Source organism: Stegostoma tigrinum, chromosome 15 (genome assembly GCF_030684315.1).
Source record: "Stegostoma tigrinum isolate sSteTig4 chromosome 15, sSteTig4.hap1, whole genome shotgun sequence".
NCBI lineage: Eukaryota > Metazoa > Chordata > Chondrichthyes > Orectolobiformes > Stegostomatidae > Stegostoma > Stegostoma tigrinum.
The window spans coordinates 73,774,112-73,798,697 of NC_081368.1; the positions used below are offsets into that span (position 1 = coordinate 73,774,112).

Sequence of the window (24,586 nt, forward strand, 5' to 3'; positions counted from 1 at the left end):
TGCATAACAATTTTGCAATCCTTAAGCTTCCTGTTAACAATGTTTCAAGACTTTGATTAGTTCCCTGCAGTGAGTGAAATTACATGTAGACTCAAAACAAACTATGGCTGTTGGCCCTCCAACTCAGAAAATTCACTGGTGATATGGATAAACATGAGGGCAAACGGAGAGGTGGAAGAGTGAGCCTTTGCTGCCTGGAAGGCTAAGTACTCAGACATGTTATTTTAAAAGCTCAATCTCCTAATTTGAGGAGTAAAATTAGGAAAAATGTCTACACACAAGGAATTGGGAACTGCCACCTACAGAGGTGATCTCACTCCTGAGCCTGTGGATAAGAGGTTAGACTGAAAGCCCAATTAGACTCATTGTGTTGGGTAATAGCAGAGAGTGTCAGTGAAACAGAGGGAGAGAAGTCAAAGCATCACCAGTCAAATACCAAAGTCAAAAGAACTGCAGTGGATGAAGAGAGGAAATGAATAGAGACTCCAATACAAAAAGGTGGTGACAGACAGAATGAAGGGAGGTGGAAAGGAGCAAAATTGATATTCAAGAGAAAAGAACAGAAACCAAACAAAAACATTATCCCATCAAACACTCCCAAGACTCAAGCAAATGTAAGAGCCTATAGATCCAAGTAAACTTGGATCCACACATTTCACACAATGCAAAGGAAGATGAACTCTCTCCCTTCTCCCTCGTTTGCCTTCATATTTGTTCAGATTAGCAGTAAATTGGGTTAAATAAAGTGAAATGATAGTCTTAGTGTTTCCAGATCCTCTGCTTCTACAGTGTTTGCTTCTTGTTGATTTGACATCTTTCTGTTTGTCCACAGTCTGTCCCATGGCATCGTTTTCCAGAAACCTAAATACGTGCGATTGAAAAACTGGCAGAGTGGGAACGTCTTCTATGACACTCTCTACCTGCAGGCACACAAGGTTTGAATAAGTTTGTTGGCTCAGGGGAAGGAGAGGGGTTTAGTCTGGAGGAATGCAGCAGGGCAGCCATCAAAAGAGATGCTTCCTCTGTGATTAGAGATAATAAAATGAGGCTGGATGAACCCAGCAGGCCAAGCAGCATCTCAGGAGCACAAAAGCTGACGTTTTGGGCCTAGACCCTTCATCATTTGTGCTCCTGAGATGCTGCTTGGCTTGCTGTGTTCATCCAGCCTCAAATTTTATTATCTTGGAATTCTGCAGTTCCCATTATCTCTTCGTCTGTGATTATTCACTTCCAAACAAAGCTGTGTAATCAAGGATAATAGGAACTGCAGATGCTGGAGAATCCAAGACAACAGTGTTGAGCTGGATGAACACAGCAGGCCAAGTAGCATCTAAGGAGAACAAAAGGTGATGTTTCAGGCCTGGACCCTTCTGATGAAGGGTCTAGCCCAAAACGTCAGCTTTTGTGTTCCTAAGATGCTGCTTGGCCTGCTGTGTTCATCTAGCTCCATATTTTGTTATCTCAGTGTAATCAAAGTATTTTCCAAATGATGATCAACTGGAATTTGTGCAGGACCAGAGTGATCTCTGGGTCCTGTTTTTGGTCATCATTATAAATAACTCCCAAGAGGCACTGAGCCAGAGAAAGATCACTCTATAGATAGAGGCCATTCTGCCCATCATAGTTGGTGTTATCTGTTCAACAAGCTATCCAGCTTCATCCCATTGCCCAGATATTGGTCCATATGCCTGAAGGTTTTAGGTTTCAGATGGACATCCAGAGCCTTCTCAATGAGATGAATCTCTTCTGCCTCTCCCACCTTTTCAAACAGTGGCTTCACCTTGTTTGAAAACAAAAAAGCAAATGTAAGGGCCCATGGATACAAGTCAGTTTGGATCCACATGTACAGTGGAAAAATTGATGGGTGTACCTGAAGCAAATGGACCACAGCTGTTCAAGAAGGCAACTTACCATCAGCTTCTCAAGGGCAACTAGAGGTGGGCAACAAATGCGAACAGGTCAACAATGCCCTTGTGCTTTGAAAAACAACAACAATGCTTGGCCACATGTCCTGCTTGTAACAATCCTGGGATCTTATTTTAGATCAAGATGGGACATCCACTGCCATTTAACAGGAGGTCAGGCCTCTGAAGCTAATGGGTAATCAAAGGAACACTGATCATTTGTCCAGAGGATGCCTTTGGGATCTGTGGCTATTCCCGGGATTGCAAATACCCAACCACGTACCCCCAAACCATGCAAACCCATCACAAAGCTCCATCCCACTCAACTCTACACCTTGCCTATCCAGGAGCCCAAACCAGCCCTGCACTGTATAATCAATATTCCAACTTTCCTTCACTCTCAGGGCAGCATGGTGGCTCTGTGGTTAGCACTGCTGCCTCACAACAGCAGGGACCAGGTTCAATTCTACCCTCTGGTGACTGTGTGGAGTTTGTATGTTCTCCCCATGTCTGTGTGGGTTTCCTCCTGGTGCTCCAGTTTCTTCTCGCAGTCCAAAGATGTGCAGGCTAGGTGGATTGGCCATGTTAAAATTTCTTGTAGCATTCAGGGATGTGTAGATTAGCTAGGTTGTAGAGGGATGGGTCTGGGGGTGTGTGCTCTGAGGGTCAGAGGACTTGTTGAGCTGAAGGGCCTGTTTCTATACTACAGGGATTATGATTCTCAACCCTGAGCCCTAAACCTCTGCTTCCCCATCCAGTTAAACCCCCTCTCTGTTATTCCCATCCAATTTGCCAACACAACCCAAGCCAAAACTACCCATGTGTCCTAAACTCAACCAAAAATCCTCACTGTCCTCAACCAAACTCATCTCCATCTTTTCCTCTCCAGTGTCCAGGAGGTGGGAATGTCTCAGCATGACAAGTGTCAACTGGCTTGGTTTCCCTTGGAGATTAAATGTTGTGGGTTCTATTGGTGAACATAGAGCATTACAGCACAGTACAGGCCCTCCAGCCCTCATTGTGCTGACCTGTCATACTGATCTGAAGCCCATCTAACCTGTACTATTCCATGTACATCCATATGCTTATCCAGGGCTGACTTAAGTGTACCTAAAGTTGGCGAATTTACTACCGTTGCAGGCAAAGTGTTCTATTCCCTTACTACTGAGTAAAGAAACTACCTCTGACATCTGTGGTGCAGCCATAGATTCACATCTTGGTCAAGTTATGAGACTGGACAGGAATATCCCTCCCTCCTGATGGAGGGAGAGACAGAAATTCTCAAACTTAAGTATTTAGATGGGCAATTAATGGCAATGGGCCAAATGGTGACTAATAGAAGTAAACTAGTTAGCTATTTGAGTGGCATGGACATAATGGGCTGAAAGGCCTTTTTCTGTGCTGGGCGTGATAGGCAATATTTCCTCCTGCATTGTAACATTACTATGATTCTCTTACACTGAGACACACCTCGAATGTGCAAGAGCTGTGAGACAATGAGTCGTTGCTATCAGATACAAGATGTGATTCAAACCAGGAAAGCTGACCCTCCAATAACCTGAATATTTCCAGAAACTGTGTAAAGAGTTTCACATATCTGGCCTACAGCTGTATTCATGGGGTGGAGCTGGGCTATCAGATTACAGAAACTGGCATTGAGACAGACAGACAGACTGTACAGGAGTTCAGAGACACATATAGGCCATTTAAAACATATATTCAAGTTGCACAAGAGCTGACAATGAGGCACACATTAACTATATATAGGAACTGAGACACTTGCAGAGTATACAGGAGACAACACTGGGACACAAGCATGGCCTGTATAGTTTATTTCATTGAGACACAGCTTTAGCTACAAAGGAGCAGATGCTGAGACAAATTTGGGCCAAACATAACCTGACACAATTCATACATGGACTGTGCAGCAGCTGACAATAAGAACTGAACACGAAGAGATAGTAAGAACTGCTAATGCTGGAGTCCGAACAGCGTGGAGCTGGAGGAACACAGCAGACTAAGCAGCATCAGAGGACCAGGAAAGCTGTTTTTTTCGGGTTGGACCCTTCAGAAATGGGGCTGTAGTGCAGGTGACAGACACAATGAGGGATGCTGAGGAACTAAATTTGCATTGTATAGGGAGTGATACTGAGACACACAATGGCCTGTACAGGAGCTAACAGTGAAACACACATGTGCTCAACAGCAGTTGAAGTTGAGACACATGTGAACCATACAGGAGTTATTCCTGAGACTCATGTAACATACAGGTTCTAACACTGACAATGAATCCAGGGAGAGCCAGTGGATACAGTATACCTGGATCTTTAAATATAGAGAGCTGCTTAGACATCAAGGGAAAGCCAGTGGATGTAGTATACCTGGACTTTCAGAAAGCTTTTGATAAAGTCCCACATAGGAGATTAGTGAGCAAAGTTAGGGCACATGGTACTGGGGCCAAAATACTGGCTTGGATTGAAAATTGGCTGGCTGACAGGCAGCAAAGAGGAGTGATAAACAGGTCCCTTTTGGAATGGCAGGCAGTGACCAGTGGGGTTCCACAAGGTTCGGTGCTGGGACTGTAGCTATTTACAATGTACACTAATGATATAGATGAAGGCATTAGAAGTAATATTAGCAAATTTGCTGATGAGACAAAGCTGGATGGCAGTGAGGATGTTATGGGAATACAGGGTGACTTGGACTGGCTAGGCGAGTGGACTGATGCATGGCAGATGCAGTTTAATGTGGATAAATGTCAGGTTATCCACTTTGGTGGCAAGAACAGGAAGGCAGATTACTATCTCAATGGAGTCAAGTTAGGTAAAGGGGAGGCACAATGAGATTTTGGTGTTCTTGTACATCAGTCAATGAAAGCAAGCATGCAGGCACAGTAGGCAGTGAAGAAAGCTAATGGCATGCTGGCCTTCATAACAAGAGGAATTGAGTATTGGAGCAAAGAGGTCCTTCTGCAGCTGTACAGGGCCCAGGTGAGACCGCACCTGGAGTATTGTGTGCAGTTTTGGCCTCCAAATTTGAGGAAGGACATTCTTGCTATTGAAGGAATGTAGCGTAGGTTCACGAGGTCAATTCCCAGAATGGCAGGACTATCATATGTTGAAAAATTGGAGCAACTGGACTTGTATACACTTGAGCTTATGAGGATGAAAGGGGATCTGATTGAGATGTATAAAATAATTAAAGGATTGGACACTCTGGAGGCAGAAAGCATGTTTCCACTGATGAGTGAGTCCAGAACCAGAGGACACAGTTTAAAAATAAGGGGTAGGCTATTTAGAACAGAGTTGAGGAAAAACTTCTTCACCCATAGAGTGGTGGATTATATGGAATGCTCTGCCCCAGAAGGCAGTGGAGGCCAAGTCTCTGGATACTTACAAGAAAGAGATAGAGCTCTTAAAGATAGTGGAATCAAGGGTTATGGGGCTAAGGCAGGAACAGGATACTGATTGTGGATGATCAGCCTCTATTGTCTATTCATGCTGGCTGCAAAGCATGATTCAAACCAGGAAGCCGAATGTTTTATTTCCTTTAATGGCTCTTATTTGGGAGATGCCCAGATTTGCAATTATAAGTAACTGGGTCATTAGATCACAAAAAAGTTATTGTTTTTGGGGAGGATATTTTCATCAGAGCTGAATGACAAAATGTAAAACTCATTATCCTCCACGCCCTGTGATTTAAGGAATGGAATTCTTGTTTGTTTTCAGTTGTTTTGTTCTCTTTAGGTCTGTTTAACTCTATAGCTACAGAGCCTCTCGGATGCTAAGGTGTGGTCAGCTGACCAATGGCTGTCACTTATTTTGTTGTACGGAAATAAGTGCAGTGCAAGTACACATTTATTCTCTCTGCAAGCAACTAGGCCATATGTATTAATATATGTTGGCTCTAATACATTGTGAACCCCACTCTCAATCCCAAATTGGTTGTTGCACAATCAGGATTATTAAGGAAATGTTGTGCAATTACAAAATAATCTAATGTTGGACAGCATATTACCAACACTTCTGTTGTGTAGCACATTGCTGTCGTAAACAGTCGAAGGAACATAATGCGATCTGCCAGTATTTGGGATGTAAATCCAGGAATCCCAACAGCACTGAAATTCCTATTACACTTTACCATTAGTATGATAGGGAGAAATCTGTTGGATTGGTGTTAATGATGAGCACCACTTGTGGTGTTCCTGCGCAGTAGCAGTGTGAAACTAGCTTCACCTCTCAAAATTTTGAGACTCCTTACTAACCTGAGGTAGACTGGGCACATCAAGACCATAAATGGCTATTCATCCCTTGCAGTTGTGCCAATCCACGAAGGGGCCTGATCTGATCAAGATGGTCATTTTTCTGTAGCTTGGCTTTGACATCACCAGTTTCAGCAGCAGTTTTTCACAGTGAACAAATGGCTTATCGGCAGTTTGCTGATAAGGGCCGCTTTTATAGCAAATGGAGCTATAGGTCCTTGTATATTGACCTTTTGGTAGGATTACAGTAGACAGTTGTGGTGAACAGCCACAATTTGATTTTTCAAAGAGGACATCAAGGAAAGGGAGCTTGTTTGGCAGCTCCATTTCAAACAGGATTTTGGGCTCAGAATGGAGCCCATTAAGTCATGAGGGAATTCTTCTATAGAGCTGCAGATTCAAGTATAGCAAACATATTGGAACCTACCAGAAATATAAGAGCTTCCATGCAAAGACATTGGAGGCCCATGAACAAGACAAAAAAGGTTAGCTGGAGCACTGCTAAAGAGTGCATGACAAGAGGCTTCAAAAATGTTTTAGTTTGGAAAATACTCAAGTTCTGTATGCTTAAATGGTTGTTTTTATTAGTTTACAGATCTTTCCTGCAGAAAGACTAGGTCTATGCTCCAAGTAAATAAAGATTATTAGTCTTTGTCCCTTCCCCATGGTATCATGCAAACAAATCTCGTCTGCACTCTCTCAAACATCCTTGCTAAATTGCACCTTTGAGAGTTGAAGGAACATTTTAATTCAAACCTGTATTGCTCTAAAGGTTTAACATAGCACTGCATGTCATTGATCTGCTGGCTTTGGAGGCCAGTTCAATAGATCCATTCAAAAGGGAATCAGATGGTAATTTTGAAAAGGAAGAATGTGTAGGGTCCCAGGGAGGTGGTGAGAGAATGGCTGAGTAAATTACTCATTTTGGAGAGGCAACACAGACTCAATGATCTGAACAATCTTGTTCTGTGCTGTTACAACCTTGTGATTCTGTCAGTGGTGCAGTGTAGATTTACCTGACTAATGCTGCATTTAAAACTGTTTGTTATGTACTTTAATGACTTGGATGCAAATACAGAAGCTATAATTAGTAAGTTTGCAGATGACGCACAAATCGGGTGTTGTTGATAGTGAGAGGAATGGTCTTGGGATACAGACTGTTTTGATCAGTTGGTAAATTGGCAGAGCTATTTAATCCTGGTAAACTGCCAACACCAAGGACCCATCATGCCCCAGTAATGATCTCCTGCAATTTCTTCTATCGGGCAGAAGATACAGAAGCCTGAACACATGTTTGAACAGGTTCAGGAACAGCTTCCATCCAGCCATTATAAGATTGATGAATGGACTCTAACCTCAAATAATGAATGGTCTTGCTAGTGTTGATCTTGCCAAGTGCACACCCTGTGCCTCTGAGTTGTGTTGATCTGTATATCCCGTACATGCTTGCTTGCTATGATCTGCCTGGACTGCTCGTAAACCAAGTTTGCACTGTCCTTCAATACACATGACAATAAATCAATCAAATCAGTTAGTAAGTTCACGGTGATATATTTAGGGATGTCTAATAAGGGAAGGATGTAATCAATGAATGATATGTCCTTTGGAGTACTAAGGAAGAATGTGACCTTGGTGTACAAGTCCATAGATCCCTACACTTATCAGCACAAGTAGACAGGATGGGGAAGAAGTCAAATGGGATGCTTTCATTCATTAGCCAGGGCATAGAATATAGGATAAAGAAAGCCCTGTTACAACTTTATAAAAATGGGTTATTCCATAGTTGGATGCTTGCAGTTCTGGTCACCTCAATATTGGAAGGACATGATTGCACTGGAAAGGGTGCATAAGAAATTCACCAGAATGCTGCCTAGGATGAAAAGCCTTAGTAATGAGGAGAGACTGGAGAGGCTGTATTTATTTTATTTGGAGCAGAGGAGGCTGAATGGGGATCTGGCTGAAGTAAACAAAGTTATGAGAGGCATAGACAGTAGATTGAGAAGCTCTTCCACGTGACAGATGCCTCTAAGAGCAGAGGGAATAAGTTTTTTTTTTAAGGTGAATAGTAAGTGGTTTAGAGCAGATCTCGGTTTTTTTTTTCACCCCAAAGTACGTACATATATGGAAAATGCTGCCTGAGAGGGTGGTGGAGGGATGTACCCTCTCAATACTTAAAAAGCATCTGAATGACTACTTAAAATGTCAAGGCATTCTAAGCGATAGAGCCAATGAGGTTAGTGCAGTTTGTTAGCTGGTGGGCTGAAGGGCCTGTGTCTATGCAGAATGACTCTACAACTGTTCAGATGTAAGGACTGGTCTGTAGACCTGACTGAGGTTGGGGGGGGAAGTTGGTCATGGGCTTTTCTCTGAGGCTGCAGATAAGAAAATTACCTTACAATGTAGATGGTGGGCAGCCAGAGACTTATTCCTGGGGTGGAGGTAGCTATTAAGAGGGGGCATAGTTTTAAAGTGAGTGGAGGTAGATATAGAGGTAGGCTCTTTTACTCAGTCGTATGGCCACGGAATGCATTGCCGGAGCGGGTAGTGGAGTTGGCCTCATTAGGGGCATTTAAGTGGCTATTAGATAGGCATATGGATGATAGTATAAGGTAAGGGTGGAGGTTAGATGGACCTTAGGATTAGGATAAAAGTTCGGCACAACGTTGTGGGCCAAAGGGCTTGTACTGTTCAATGTTCCATATAATGTCTGGCGACTTGATTGGGCATTTTGGCTCACTTCCAAGGGCATCATCTTTAATCAGTTAACGTACCAAATTTAAGTTTCAAGGAAGCTTGTTAACTGTCAGTGCACTCTATGGCAATGCCTTTAACAATTAGACCTTATTTGCCAACAAAACAAGTTGGTTCATTCAGCATAAATGGTGGCTTTTCCATGTTAATTGGTATTCTTGTGAATAACTTATAGTTAAGGGCTCGGATAGGTGTTTCTGTGGCCACTAGCGAGACTTCAGTATTGTGTGTTACCTCCCTGGTGCCAGAATCAAGGCTGTATCTGAGTGGGCACAGGGTATTCTTGATACTTAGTTGGCAGGAGTACACCTTGATCCAGGGTCTGAACGAAGAACCTTCTTCACAAAGATCTTGAGATCAGCACTAGATTGTATACCACTGGGCAAGAGTTATAGCCAGGGGAAAGGCAATTATGATGAGATTAGGCAAGATTTTAGGGAGTAAGGATGGGGAAGGAAACTGTAGGGGATGGGCACATTAGAAATGTGGTGCCTATTCAAGGAAAAGCTCCTGTGTCCTAGATAAATATGTACCCCTCAGGGAGGAAGCTGTAGAGTGCGGGAGCCGTGGTTTACGAAGGAAGTGGAATCTCTCTTCAAGAGGAAGAAGGCTAATGTTAGGATGAGATGTGAAGGCTTAGTTAGGGCACTTGAGGGCTACGAGGTAGCCAGGAAAGACCTAAAGAGAGTTCAGAAGAGCCAGGAGGAGACATGAGAAGTTGTTGGCAGATAGGATCAGGGTAAACCCTAAGGCTTTCTATAGGTATTTAAGGAATAAAAGAATGACGAGAGTAAGATTAGGGCCAATCAAGGATAGTAGTGGGAAGTTGTGTGTGGAGTCAGGAGATAGGGGAAGCACTAAATGAATATTTTTCGACAGTGGAATAGTCCCAGACGACTGAAGGATAGCAAATGTGGTTCCCCTCTTCAAGGAGGAGTAGAGACAACCCTGGTAATTATAGACCAGTGAGCCTTACCTCAGTTGTTGGAAAAGGTTATAAGGGATAGGATTTATAATCTTCTAGAAAAGAATAAATTGATCAGGGATGGTCAGCACAGTCTCATGAAGGGTAGGTCGTGCCTCACAAACATTGAGTTCTTTGAAAAGGTGACCAAACAGGTAGATGAGAGTAAACCGGTTGATGTGGTGTATATGGGTTTCAGCAAGGCGTTCGATAAGGTTCCCCACAATAGGCTATTGTACAAAATGCGGAGGAATGTGATTTTGGGAAATATAGCAGTTTGGATTGGAAATTTTCTTGCTGAAAGAAGACAGAGGGTGGTAGTTGATGGGAAATGTTCATCCTGGAGACCAGTTACTAGTGGTGTACCACAAGGGTCGGTGTTGGCTCCACTGCTGTTGGTCATTTTTATAAATAACCTGGATGAGGGCGTAGAAGGATTGGTTAATAAATTTGCAGACAACACTAAGGTCAGTGGAGTTGTGGACAGTGACAAAGGATGCTGCAGGTTGCAGAGAGACACACAGGTAAGCTGCAGAGCTGGGCTGAGAGGTGGCAAATGGAGTTTAATGCGGACAAGTGTGAGGTGATGCACTTTGGCAGGAGTAACCGGAAGGCAAAGTACTGGGCTAATGGTAAAATTCTTGGTAGTGTAGATGAGCAGAGAGATCTCGGTGTCCATGTACACAGATCCTTGAAAGTTGCCACCCAGGTTGACAGGGCTGTTAAGAAGGCATACAGTGTTCTAACTTTTATTAATAGAGGGATCGAGTTCCGGAACCAAGAGGTTATGCTGCAGTTGTACAAAACTCTGGTGCGGCCGCACTTGGAGTATTGTGTACAGTTCTGGTCACTGCATTATAAGAATGATGTGAAAGCTTTGGAAAGGGTGCAGAGGAGATTTACTAGGATGTTGCCTGGTATGGAGGAAAGGCTGAGGGACTTGAGGTTGTTTTCGTTAGAGAAGAAGGTTGAGAGGTGACTTAATTGAGACATCTAAAATAATCAGAGGGTTGGATAGGGAGAGCCTTTTTCCTAGGATGGTAACGGTGAGCATGAGGGGGGCATAGCTTTAAATTGAGGGGTGAAAGATATAGTTTCTTTACTCAGAGTAGTAAGGGAATGGAATGCTTTGCCTGCAACAGTAGTAGATTTGCCAACTTTAAGTACCTTAAGTCATCATTGGACAAGCATATGCACGTATGTGGAATAGCGTAGGTTAGATGGGCTTGAGATCAGTATGACAGGTCAGCACAACATCGTGGGCCGAAGGGCCTGTACTGTGTTATGTTCAATATTGTGAACAGAACCTGGAAGATCGTCGGTTGAGCTTAGTTGAAAGTGGCTTTGTCCCAGCACCAGTTCAGTGACCAACCAACCAATGCAAACTTTGGCTTCTGCTAGTGTCCGTACCCTAGTCACAGGGGGTCTGCAGTATGGTCAAGCTGACTGTAAAGAAAATGGAGGAGCAAACTCTGGTTAACTGGGCCTTCTTTGTGAGGACAGTCTTCCTGGATTGCTGCAGGTTCCAAGCAGCAGATATTTTCTCACTATAGGATTTCCCAGCCAGGACTATTTTGATGTGACTGTCAGGTGCATGAAGCAATGTGAGTGTCTCTTGAACGTAATCAAAGAAAAAGGAGACGAGCGTCCCCTCTCCATCCTGTCTGCGGCAATGTTTTTCATTCTCCCTGCACAGAGGAGGCAGGTTGTTACAATCCATATCCTTTTAAAAAAGAAACCCACGTCCCAGCAGCAGGTTTAGTTATAGTGGACAGACAATAGCAGTGGAAGGATATTTGTTCTGACTAGAGATCTGTGATCAGTGGTGTTCGCAGGGAATAGTGCTTGATTGTCATAAATGTAAACGGCGGAGAATGTAGATGGCCTGATTAGAAAGTTAGCAGAAGCTGTGGATAGTGAAAAGATTGCCAGAGGATACAGCAGGATATAGATAGGCTGAAGACCTGGGCAGAGAAATGGCAGATGGCATTTAATCCAGACAAATACTAGGTATTTTGAAAGATGTAATACAGGAGACAGGTATGTAGTGAATGGCAGAATGTTTAGTAGCATTAACTCTCAGTGGGATCTAGATGTACAGGTCCATAGTTGCCTGGAAGTGGCAACAAGTGGATAAGATTAGATTACCTACAGTGTGGAAACAGGCCCTTTGGCCCAACAAGTCCACATCACCCCTTGAAGCATCCCATCCCCTATAACCCACACCCCTGAACAAAACAGGCAATTTAGCATGGCCAATCCACCTAGCCTGCACATCTTTGGGCTGTGGGAGGGAACTGGAGCACCCGGAGGAAATCCATGCAGACACTGGAAGAATGTGCAAACTCCACACACAGTCACCCGAGGCTGGAATCGAACCCGGGTCCCTGGCGCTGTGAGGCTGCAGTGCTAACCACTGAGCCACCGTGCTGCCCCAAAGGTGGTCAAAATGGCATGTGGCATGCTTACCTCCATTGGTCGAGGCATAGAGTAGAAAAATTGACAAGTTTTATGTTGCAGCTGTATAGAACTTTGGTGATGCCACATTAGAAATATTCTGGTTGCCAAACTACTGAGCTTCGGCAAGTGTACAGAAATGATTTACCAGAATGTTGTTTGATTTGAAGAGTAACAGGAGAGATTGAATCAACTTGGATTGTTTTTATTTGGATGTCAAAGGACAGGCAACCTTTTATAGAAGTTTAAAAAATTGAGACATGGATAGTTGGAGCTTTTTGCCAGGATAGAAATGTTACTTATCAGAGGATGTAGGTTTAAGGTAAAAGGTGAGGGGCGGGGTGGGGGGAGGCTAGTGTAAAGAAAGTGAGGCGGGTTTTTACTCAGTAGTAAGTGACTGCAAGATGAGGTAGTGGAGAAGGACATAATATCAATGTTTGAGAAACATCTTAACAAACACATGATTTGGCAGGGAGTAGAGAATTACAGACTGAAAAGCAAAAGTCTTTAATTCAGAAAGGCATCTTGCACCCATGCAGTCTTGGTGAGCTGAAGGACCTATTTCTGTGCCATCCAGTTCTTTGCTCTGATGCTAAGTGCAAAATGAAATGCTTTAACAAAATGCATCCTTTTCAGCTATACTCAAACTATAAAATTCTAGCCTTTGCATTGTTAAGGAATATTGACAGATTCTTCTGCTAATGTGATCAGGTGAGCGGGTTCAGATGTGCTCAGAGCCTGGATTAGTACATAGGGCAATGATGGTGTGGCTGTTAGAGACTTGATTGAGAGAGAGAAACAAAACTGGCTGCTCAATGTTCCAGAGCTAAGAACCTTCTTCACAAAAAGATCTTGAGATCGGCACTAGATTGTGGACAGAGCCTGGAAGATTGTCGGTTGAGCTAATGTGACTTTGTTCCAGCACCAGTTCAGTGACTGACCAACCATCCAATGGAAAATTTGGCCTCTGCTAGTGTCCATACCCCAGGCCTGGGGGGCCTGCAATATGGTCTGGCTGACTGTTGCATCATTTTAGATGAGCTACAGAGGAAGGTAAGAGGTGGAGCAGTTGCGTTACTAATCAGGCAGAATGTCACATATGCACCAAAGGGAACATGCTGGAGGGCTCGAACACTGAGGCAATATGGATCGATCTCAAAAAAGATGGGTGCAATCACATTAGGATTACATTACTGACGCCCCCCCCCCACCCCCACCCTAACTGCCACTGAGACATTCAGGAACAAAACGTAGGCAGATTATGCAAAGATGGATAAAAACAGTTGTCATTGTGAGTCTTTGACTTCCCCAATAACGTCTGGGACACCCTTGGAGCAAAAAGCTTAGGCAAGGGAGAATTTAAATGGATCCAACTAGAGGAGGAGCAACACTGGACCTTGAATTGGCTAATGAGCCTGGCCAGGTGACTGACTGACCTTTCAGTGGCAGAGCATTTTAGAAACAGTGATCGCTGTATGTATTTAGATAGCTATGAATAAGGCTCAGTCAGGACCTATGGGAAGATACTAAATTGGGGGAGGGCAAATTACATCAGTATGAGGTAGGAGCTAGGGAGTGTTAATTGGGAGGAGCTGTTATTGGGCAAGTCCACAGTTGATGTGTGGGAGTTGTTTAAAGACCTACTGACCAAAATGCAAGATTGGTATGTTCCAGTTAGGAGGAAGGACAAGGATGGTGAAGTAAGAGGCAACTTAGATAATAAGGGAGTTTGTGAATTTTAGTCAAGTTTAAAAAGATGCTTATATAAGGTTTAGAAGCTTAAAATTGAACAGGCCATCTGAGGAATATAAAGAAAGCAGGAAAGTGCTCAACTAGGGAATTAAGAACAAGGGGCCAAGAAATCGCCTCTGCAAATTTGGTTAAAGAGAATCCCAAGGCATTCTATACATTAAAAATAAGAGGATAACTAGGGAGAAGGTACGGCCACTCAAAGATTTAGGAGGGAATTTGTGTGCCAAGGCATAGATTGCGAGCAAGATCCTAAATGAATAACTTGCATCAGTATTCACCAAGAACCAAGGTTATGGAGGACAGTAAGATTTGTGTGGAGCATGATAATGTGCAACAGCTTTTTGAGAGCAAGAAAGATGTGGTTTTGGATCTCTTGAAGAGCATTAAGGTAAATAAGTGCCCAGGGCCGGATGGTATCTTCCCCAGGTTGAGAAAGGCAAGAGTGATGAATGCTGGTTCCTTGACCAAATCTTTGTTTCCTCACTAGCTACTGGAGAAGTACTAGAGGACTGGTGAGTAGCTAATGTTCAAGAAGGGAAATAGAAATAATCCAGAAAACTACAGACTGATAAATCTCAGATTGGTGGTTGAGAAGCTATTAGAGAATTCTTATGTAGAGAATTTATGTGCATTTGGAAAAGCATGAACTAATTATTGACAGTCAATGTGGCTTTATGCAGGACAGGTCATTGTCATAACAATCTGACTGAATTTATCAAGGCAATGATGAAGATGGTCAATGATGGTAGAGCAGTAGATGCCATCTATGTGGATGTTAATAAGACTTTTGACAATGTCCCTCATGGTGGGCTCACCCTGAAGATTTAAGATGCAAGGGATCAACAGTGCTGCATGGATTCAGAATTAGCTTCCCCATAAAGCAAAAGATAATGGCGGAAAGGTGAATTTCTGGCCAGAGGTGCATGACTAGTTGTGTTTCACAGGAATCCACTCTGTGACCTTTGCTCTTTATGAATAATATAACTGATTTATGGTGAAAATGTAGATGGGTGGATTAGTACATTTGCAGACAATACAAAGATTGGATCTGTGGATGCTGTAGAAAGTTGTTAAAGGATACAATGGGATCATCTGCTACTGATCTATATAGGCAGAGAAATGGCATTTAATCCATGTAAGAGTGAGGTGCTGCAGTTTTGAGGATCAAATGTTAAGGCAAGCATATAGTTAATGGCAGGACCCTGAACAACATTGATGTAATGACAAATCTTGGGGTTCGAGCCCATAGCTCCCTAAACGCAGCCACGAAAGTAGATAGGGTGGTAAAGAAAGTGTATGGCATTCTTTCCTTTATTGGTCAAGGAATTGAGTACAAAATGTTGCAACTTTCATACTTTTAATAGGCCACACTTACAGTACTGCTTTCAGTTCTGATCACCACATTACGGAAAGGATATGGAGGCTTCAAAGAGTGCAGAATAGGTTTACCAGAATGCTGCCCAGATTAGAGAGTACGAGCTACAAGGAGAGGTTGGAAAAGCTGATGTTGCTTTCTCTGGAGTGGCGGAGGCTGAGGGGAGGCTTGATAGAAGTTCATAACATTGAGATTCATGGATAGGGTTGACAGTCAGTAGCTTTTGCCCAAAGTTAAATTGTCTAACACTAGAGAGCATGCAGTTAAGGAGGGGTGGGGGTGGAAATGCAAGGGGTAATTTTTTTTAAGAGCGGTAGGAGTGTGGACCACACAGCCAGGGGTGCTAGTGAGGCAAATACGATAGAACATAAGAGCCCTTTAGATAAGCACATGAATATGCAAGAAATGTAGGGATATGAACCAATGGCAGGTAGAAGGGATTAGGTTAATATTGAATGTTTGGCACAAAATTGTGGGCAGAACAACCTGTCCCTGTGCTGGACAGTTTTATAAAATATGCTCTAGGTATGTAAGAGTAATAATTCAGTAATTATACTAGGTGATTTCAACTTCCCATACCTAAATTGGGATAATCTAGAAGATTTCCTGAAATGTGTCCAGGAGAGGTTTTTGTGTCAAGTATGAAGCCCAACTAGGGATGGGGCAATGCTGGATCTGGTTCTCTGAATACTTGTGCAGCTTCTTTCCAATGTAACAGTCAGGTAGCATTTTTGCGACAAGGGAAAAGAAGGCCTGCCAAAAACTGTCTCTACCTTTTTGAGCCAGTTCCATTTCAAATGGCTAGTTCTCCCTATATTCCATGGAGCCTTGCTGACCAGTCTACCATGAGGAACTTTGTCAAACGTCTCACTGTTGTCCATACAAATCAGACTGGGCAGAATTTGCAGCATAATGGCTACAGGACATAGGGACAGTTGTAGTATAATGAGGACTGGAGTTGAGGCAAGATGTAGTATAATGAATAATGCCTGACTCCAGTATGTTAAATTATAGTAAACATCTTTGTAGGCAGTGATTATAATGTCATGCGATCTCACTCCCGCTTTTCTACCTTATGGCAAGATGCAGGCACAGTAAGTGGATTCTTAAATGCTGTTAATATTTTCCTCGCTTTAAATTTTTAGCAGTACAGTAATGCCAGGAGTATTGTATCTCTCTAGCCCCTGGACACCCACTCTCTCACCATATGGCTTTCTCCCACCAGTGACTTCCAACTCCCACCAACACCACTGCCCCCTCTCTCCACCTGATCAGACCGGCTCTTTTTCAGCAATGCCCTCATGACAATTCTCTGTCCGTTCTTCCCTCATTCTTGTGGTGCTGCGTCTGCCCTTTCCTCTCCTCTCCCTGCCTGAGTGTTAATGGTGAGTGTGTTTTATTTGTGACCACTTATTATTACTGCTTCCCTCCAGCCAACCCCATGTTCAGAGAAACGATGTTTGGGCTCCGTCATGTTCCCCAAAGAGCTTGTGGACAAGCCTGAAGCTCCAACCCAGTCCAAGGAACAACTGAACCAGCGAGCGACACATTTCCTCGAACAGTACTACACAGCCATGAAAAGGTACACCAGAAAACCATGGAGTTCAGGGTTAGAGTTGGAGCACAGAGGGAGGGGAGGGTGGAGGTGGGTCTCAGTGGAGAGTTTTGTGTTTGAGTGCAGGTTGACTATGATCAGGAAGAAAGTCAGTGGGAATCGAGTTTTTTTTAAACTGAAGGGAGTGTGTGGGAGATATTTCCGCTCCCTGCTCAATGTGCAAAAACTGACCTCGTCTCTGCCACTCTCTACCACAGAGCAGGAACATCAGCCCACATTCAGCGTCTAGTGGAGATACAGAAGGAGGTAGACATGACCGGCATTTATCAGCTAACACGGAATGAGCTGATCTTTGGGGCAAAACTGGCCTGGCGGAATGCAGCTCGATGTGTGGGCCGAATACAGTGGAGTCGCTTACAGGTTAGAGTGCAGAGATCTCCCACCATCCACTCCCCCTCCCCTTGCTTCTGTCTCATTTCCTTTCTTTTACTCTGACTCTCTTTCACTTTCTTCCTCTCTCACTGTATCCTTTTTTTGGTGAAATATCTGTTTTTCTCTGAGTCACTCTCAATCTTGCGCGCGCTCTCCTGCTCTCTCTTCAATTTCCAGCTGTCCAACATTTTCCTTTCATTTTTTTCCCCTTTTTTTTTCAGGCACAATCATTCTCTCTCTGCCTCTACACATTCCCTCCCCCTCCCTCCCCGTTCATCTCTCCAAACGGACAGGTTTTCGGTGCTCCGATTTATTCTGTTACTGCAATGAAAGTGATACTAATGAAGGGCCATTGAGTCCAGCAAGTCGTTTTTGGCTCTTTGAGAGATCTATTCAATCAATCATACTCCCCCACTCTTTCTCTCAATCGTAACATTTTTCTCCTTTAATGTTCACAAGGGGAGTTAATATTAATTTTACAAAGGCTCCACTCATACTACAAATGACACAGAGAAGGGGTGGCAGTTTCTCAGGATCTGAGTGCTGTCAGGGGCTAGGATGAAATGTATGGAAGAATCAGACGAGTAGTCCAGCGAGGCCTAGCAAAGTAAATTTGCAGTGGCATCAGGCAGTCATGAAGACTCTCATAATAGAAGGATTGAATGCAGGTCTTATTTGCAATTATATAGAGTTTGGAGAAAATACAACTGTAATATTATGCACAGTTTTTTAGTTGTCTTATCTGAGGAAGGATGTTCTGGCTGTGTAGCAAGTGCAGCAAAGGTTTCCCAGACATGGGATAGACATATGAGGATAGATTGAATTGGTTTAGACTATATTCACCGGAGTTTAGAAGAATGGGTAGCACATCATAGCCTATGAAATTCTAACAGGACTAGAGAGGGTAAATTCAGGAAGGATGTTCCTGATGATCAGGACCAGCAGTCACTGCCTAAGATATCAGGTAGGCTGTTTAGGTCTGAGATGAGGAAAAGTGTATGTAATAGTGAGCCTATGGAAATCTGTACCACAGAAACCATCAAGGCCAAAACAGTGTTTTCAAGAATAAGTTAGATATAATTCCTCTTCTAAAGGAGATCAGAAGGGATGGGGCAAAAGCAGGAACAGGGTACTGATTAGGATGCCCAGTCGTGGTGATATTGAATGGAGGAGCAGCTTCAAAGATCTGAATGACCTAATCCTGTTCCTATTTTCTATGTTTTGACATTGAGATAATTTGGTCCCAACTTTTATAAATTTTATTAGCAGCATGGTGAGATTCTTGCAGGGCACTGGCAAGTTGGCAATTAGTGTTTGTCAAGCTGCTTGTTAATGGCCCCACTCATGAACATTCTGTTTTGCTTTTACCAAACTCTATCAACCAACTAGTCTTCAGGAAAAGAAAACAGAAACCAGAGTGAGTACTTGAAGAGTAACTTCAATGTTTGCTCCATCTTCCCCACGTTCAAAATGCACAGCAGGACAGTATCCATAAGCAGAAGCCTCACATGGATGTTGACACCCTGAATATTGGGTGTCATTGCCATCATTGCCCTGGCAGGATCCTACAAACTCCAACTTGCCTTGCAGGATTCATCGGCAGCCAACGTGTATGATTGTATCAGGTATAATTATCGTACAGGGGCAGGTACCCAGTCACACAGAACACTAAGTTGTCTTACAGCACTGATCCATTGCACTCACAGCATGCATTCACCTATCAAATTGCCAACACATGCATATCTTGCCCTGTCCTGCCTTGCAGTGACAACTTAGAGTCAAGAAATGTAGTTGTGCAGCAATACTCAGTCATGGGCACATACAGCTTAGACATCAGTGTGCCCTGTCAATCTACTACTTGTACCATGTGGCAGCAGCATTCATACCAAATATCCTACATCTTGTCTGAATATCTTTGAGGAGCGGTAATGTCCAGTGGGCACATTTCAGTGAGGGGGCTGCAGCATGGTTAGATCAGACAAGGGCAGTGTCCACTATCAATCTGAGTTCAGCTATGGTCAGGCATGGCTTTGCACAGGGGCCTGTTCTTTTCCAATGGTCTATAATTCTCTCTGCCTCTTCTCCTTCACATTTGACTTGATATCCCACCACCACCCAAAGCAATTTATTGTTCACTTCCATGTATCAATTTGCTGATTTCAGTTTTTATTCTTTGCCAACAGTTGTTTGATGCTCGGGACTGCAATACAGTAGAAGAGATGTTCACCTATATCTGCAATCACATCAAATATTCAACTAACAAGGGAAATATCAGGTAATGTAACTCCTCCACTTTATACCCAGAGCCAGCATCAAGATTCCCAGAGGCAAGTCGAAAACATAACTCCTCTCTCACTCCTCTTGTTATTTTGGAGCCTGCTACATTGATCTCTCTGTTGTAGATCTGCCATCACAATCTTCCCTCAGCGTTCAGATGGGAACAGGGACTTTAGAGTGTGGAACAGTCAATATATTCGGTATGCAGGGTTCACTCAGGAAGATGGTACAGTCCTGGGAGATGGTGCCAATGTCGAGTTCACTGAGGTAATAACCTTTTTAAAAAGTTCATTTCTTGTGGTGCCTCATTCCAAAGATTAAACACATTCTTTCCAACAAACTCCAGCATTGTTTGCTTCCTGTTTGAATGCAGACTTCAGAACATCTGCTGAGAAGCTGGATGTAAACCTGGGACATAGTTCCATGGAATGGTTGCAGCATCAATGTAGGCTATCTTCTTCATACTGGTTCTGTATATAACAAGCCATCTTGGCTCTGATGAAGGGTCTAGGCCCGAAACGTCAGCTTTTGTGCTCCTGAGATGCTGCTTGGCCTGCTGTGTTCATCCAGCCTCACATTTTATTATCTTGGAATTCTCCAGCATCTGCAGTTCCCATTATCTCTTGTCTCACCCCCGCAGCTTTACTCTGCAACTTGCAAATATTATATCTTTGGATGTTTATTCAATTCCTTTGACAACGTCTTGATAGGCCCTCTCAACCTCAGACCTCATTGAAGCTGTTCAGTAACATTGTTGACCCTAATATCCAGGAGGCTACCATCTTGGAATCATATCAGTGGCCACACAAATGCCTATCTGTTTCTCTACCATAAAAGCCACTGCTTTTCCAATCATTTGCTGCACTCCTGGTCTCCTTTCAACCACTACAGAGCGGTTCAAAACTCAATGGGAAGCGCCTAGTTCCTAAGTTAAATTCACCTTCGAGTCATTACCTACGCTCAACCAAAATTCTGTAAACTGTCTCTGATTAAAACAGTTTTGCACCAATGAGTACACAGTCATGTAGCATGGAAACAGAGGCTTCAGTCCAAATCATCCCTGCCGGCCAAGTTTCCCAAACTAAACTAATCCCAATGGCCTGTATTTGGCCCATATCCGTCTAAATGTTAGCTATTCGCGTACCTGTCCAAATGCCTTTTAAATGTTGTAACTGTTTCATTGTGAATTCTGACTGGATTATGAAAGATTGAATAGAGTGGGAATTTGTAACTTGTAAAATGTGCTTGCAGTTGCAGCAGTGCTTGGAAACTGAAGCTGGGGCTTGATGGTTAGTAAGATCTGGGGTTTGCTGAGCTCAGAGGGCAGCTGTGGCTCTGCCATTTTTTTTCTGATCATGTCTTGCTATTTCTGCTCAGTCATATTGCATTCTTGTCCACTCTGTCTCTAGCTTTGCCTGAAACTGGGATGGAAGCCCAAGAGGAGCCGGTTCACAGTGCTGCCCTTAGTCTTACAGGCAAATGGTGAAAACCCTCGGCTCTTTGAAATCCCTCCAGAACTGATCCTGGAAGTTCCTATACAACACCCACAGTAAGTTAAGGCCAGTCCATTTTCCTTTGTTCTGCCTGCTCAATTGACCAACTATTGGGGGTCCCCCGGTCACCCTGTCCAAATGCTGCTTGGAACAGAGCATCTGGAGCAGGTGACAGTGAGGCCTCTATAGGCCAGATTAATTGCAGGCAATGTGATGTGGTTCAGTGCTGAATCTGTTTCAGCCTTAAGCTAATGGAGCCCTCAGCCTACACTGGTGTTGAACTGTAGGCCAAGGGTAACTGACCTGGAGTAGCCATGGTGTAAATATACTGCAGATGTAACTCGGATCTGAAACCCAGTAGAGGCACACTTATGCCTTGATGTATAGATCAAACACACACATGCAAATTAGAGGCAGCGTGGTGGCTCGGTGGTTAACACTGGTGCTTCACAGCAGCAGGGACCCAGGTTCAATTCTAACCTTAGGGACTGTCTGTCGGTCTAGAGGTTGCATATTCTCCTCCGACCATAAGACACAGGAGTGGAAGTAAGGCCATTTGGTCCATCAAGTCCACTCCGCCATTTAAATCATGGCTGATGGGCATTTCAACTCCACTTCCCTGCACTCTCTCCCCATCGCCCTTGTTTCCTAGTGAGATCAAGAATTTATCGATCTCTGCCTTGAAGGCATCCAACATCCGAGCCTCCACTGCACTCCATGGCAATGAATTCCACAAGCCCACCACTCTCTGGCTGAAGAAATGGCATCTCATTTCTGTTTTAAATCTTCCCCCCCTCTAATTTTAAGGCTGTGCCCACGGGTCCTAGTCTCCCCGCCTAACAGAAACAACTTCCTAGCGTCCACCCCTTCTAAGCCATACATTATCTTGTAAGTTTCTATTAGATCTCCCCTCAACCTTCTAAACTCTAATGAGTACAATTCCAGGATCCTTAGCCGTTCATCAAACGGTAAACCTGTCTGAGGGTTTGCTCCGGTTTCCTCCCACAGTCAAAAGATGTGCAGGCTAGATGGATTGACCATGTTAAATTGGCCATAGTGTTCAGGGATGTGTAGATTAGGTCAGTTATAGGGGGATGAGTCTGGTTGGGATGCTCTGAGGGTCATGTGGAATTTTTGAGCTAAAGGGCCTATTTCCACACTGTAGGGATTCTATGGATTACACTGAGTTTATTGGAGATAAACCTGCTGCTGAACCTCAGCCTGCAAAAGGATATGGCTAAAGCTTTAGAAGCTGGGGTACAATATAGAAAATGTCAGGGTGTTCACTTTGGCAACAATGCCTCTACAAACCTCAGATAGGAGTAGTTCAGGTGTTGTCTTGGTGAACTTCAAGTTGGACTGATTGATCTGTAGGTCTGATACAGCCCCATGTATTAAGGCTTCAAATATGCCCAGAATAATTCTATTTGAGTTCTTTTGGCTGTTGTTTTCAATACTTACCTTTCACTCTCCTCTCTGCAGTTATGAATGGTTCTCTGAGTTGAATTTAAAATGGTACGCACTCCCAGCTGTTTCCAACATGCTGCTTGAGATTGGAGGACTGGAGTTCCCAGCCTCACCCTTCAATGGTTGGTACACAGGCTCTGAGATTGGTGTGAGGAATTACTGTGATTCAACACGATACAATCTACTCCAGGTAAGGGTTCTGTTTTTGCATATCAGGGAGGCACAGGTCAGGCATCTTGAGCTTCTAGGCTAAACTATCATTTCAGCCCAAGATGTTGTCAAATGTTTCATTGCCCAGGCATAAACTTTAGGTTTGTTAGGAATAAACAGTATTCATTCATCTGATTTACCTACTTGCCCACTGCCCCATAGTCCAATCTCCTTCATCAGATTACACTGTCTGGAAATTATGGTGCAGATGAGGCCATTCAGTCCCTCATGCAACATTGCCTTTATTACCTTGGGCCAACCTCCTGCCTTTTCCCTATAACCCTGCACACCATACCATCCAAAATAAAACAATGCCCTCATAGGTGCTTCAGGCAAACTTGCTTCCATCACATTTCCAGATAGTACATTCCACATCTGAACTACTCACTGTGTGAAAAAGATATTTCTCTCATCACCCTTACTTCATTTGCACGTCACTTTAAGTTAATCCCTCACATTCTTTTTTTCCTTTTGCAAATGGGAACAGCTTTTTCCTAACCATTCTGACTAGTGTTTTGTTATTTTGAAAATCTCAATCAGATCTCCTCTCAGCCCCCTTTCTCTCTCAGGGCAACAGACCTGATTTTGTCAATTTAGCTGCATCACTGGAGTTTCTCATGCCAGTGAAGCAGGTTGTGTTCTGTCCAATCCCAGAATTGTACACCATATACCAGCTAAGAGCAAACAAGTTTCTTATACAAGTTCAACACTGTGTTGCTCTGTTTTAGAGCATATGAATCTGGCTGTTTGCATTGCACATTGATTTACAGTGGTTGTGCTCAGCCAAAGTACATCACTGTGGTACCTCTCACTCTCTCACACTGCAAGTGAGCACATGTCGCACCTGTTCCCCAAGTGAAGTCACCCAAATGAACACAATATGAATGAGCTGTTGAAGACTGAGTTTAATGGAGATAAACCTGCTGATCCTCAATCTGCAGAGGAAAGTGGCTAAACCTTTGGGAGCTGGGGTATAATGTAGAAAAATGTCGGAATGTTCACTTTGGCAGGAATAATAGAAAAACAGAATGGAATTAATGGTTGAGAGTTCAGAATTTTCCAGGACAGACATGTGGGTGTACTTGTACATCCAGCCAGGGAGTCAACTGTGGCACAGAAAGACATCATGCTGTCTCCCCATGGAGTGATCCAGTGAGTCCCATACACTTGCTGTTCTCGACAGCCCCAGTGATTTTATCAACCATCCACACAGTTTCTTTTTAGAATCATCAGTTATCTCCAGTTCCTCAAAAGCAGCAGGCTCCAGATGTTTGTATAAAAGAAGTTCCCCTTCATATCCTCCTTGTTCAGACCCTTAAATTGATTAGCCCTGTGCTAAACTAGTAAACATGTATTTATGTGCATGCTCTGGCTGTGAATAAGAGACGTGAATGTGAATCAGCCTAAGCTTAGGGCACAGTTATCCAAAACAGTTTGGGTTCTCGTGGCACAGTTGTGGTGATTCTTTGTCAGGGTTCAAGCTCCCTATGGCCATGGGAAAGTGGCTGAACCAGTTGACATGAAAAGCTACTTTATTTGAATATAATAACCAGTCAGCACCTAGAAGAGATAACAAAGTATGGAGCTGGATGAACACAGGCCAAGCAGCATCGCAGGAGCACAAGCTGACGTTTAGGGCCTAGACCCTTCTTCAGAGGGGGGATGGGGAGAGGGAACTGGAATAAATA

General features: G+C 43.5%; 1 protein-coding gene across 1 annotated transcript in view; it reads left to right on the top strand.

Moving 5' to 3' along the window:
* LOC125458912 (nitric oxide synthase 1-like) overlaps positions 1-24,586 on the top strand; it is a 64,756-nt gene that overhangs the window by 3,888 nt on the left and 36,282 nt on the right. Inside the window, exons 2-8 of the mRNA XM_059651265.1 lie at positions 833-935; positions 16,898-17,046; positions 17,277-17,439; positions 19,635-19,726; positions 19,854-19,995; positions 21,138-21,277; positions 22,704-22,878. Of these exons, the coding sequence (XP_059507248.1) occupies positions 833-935; positions 16,898-17,046; positions 17,277-17,439; positions 19,635-19,726; positions 19,854-19,995; positions 21,138-21,277; positions 22,704-22,878 (964 nt within the window). The remainder of the gene's footprint in view (positions 1-832; positions 936-16,897; positions 17,047-17,276; positions 17,440-19,634; positions 19,727-19,853; positions 19,996-21,137; positions 21,278-22,703; positions 22,879-24,586) is intronic.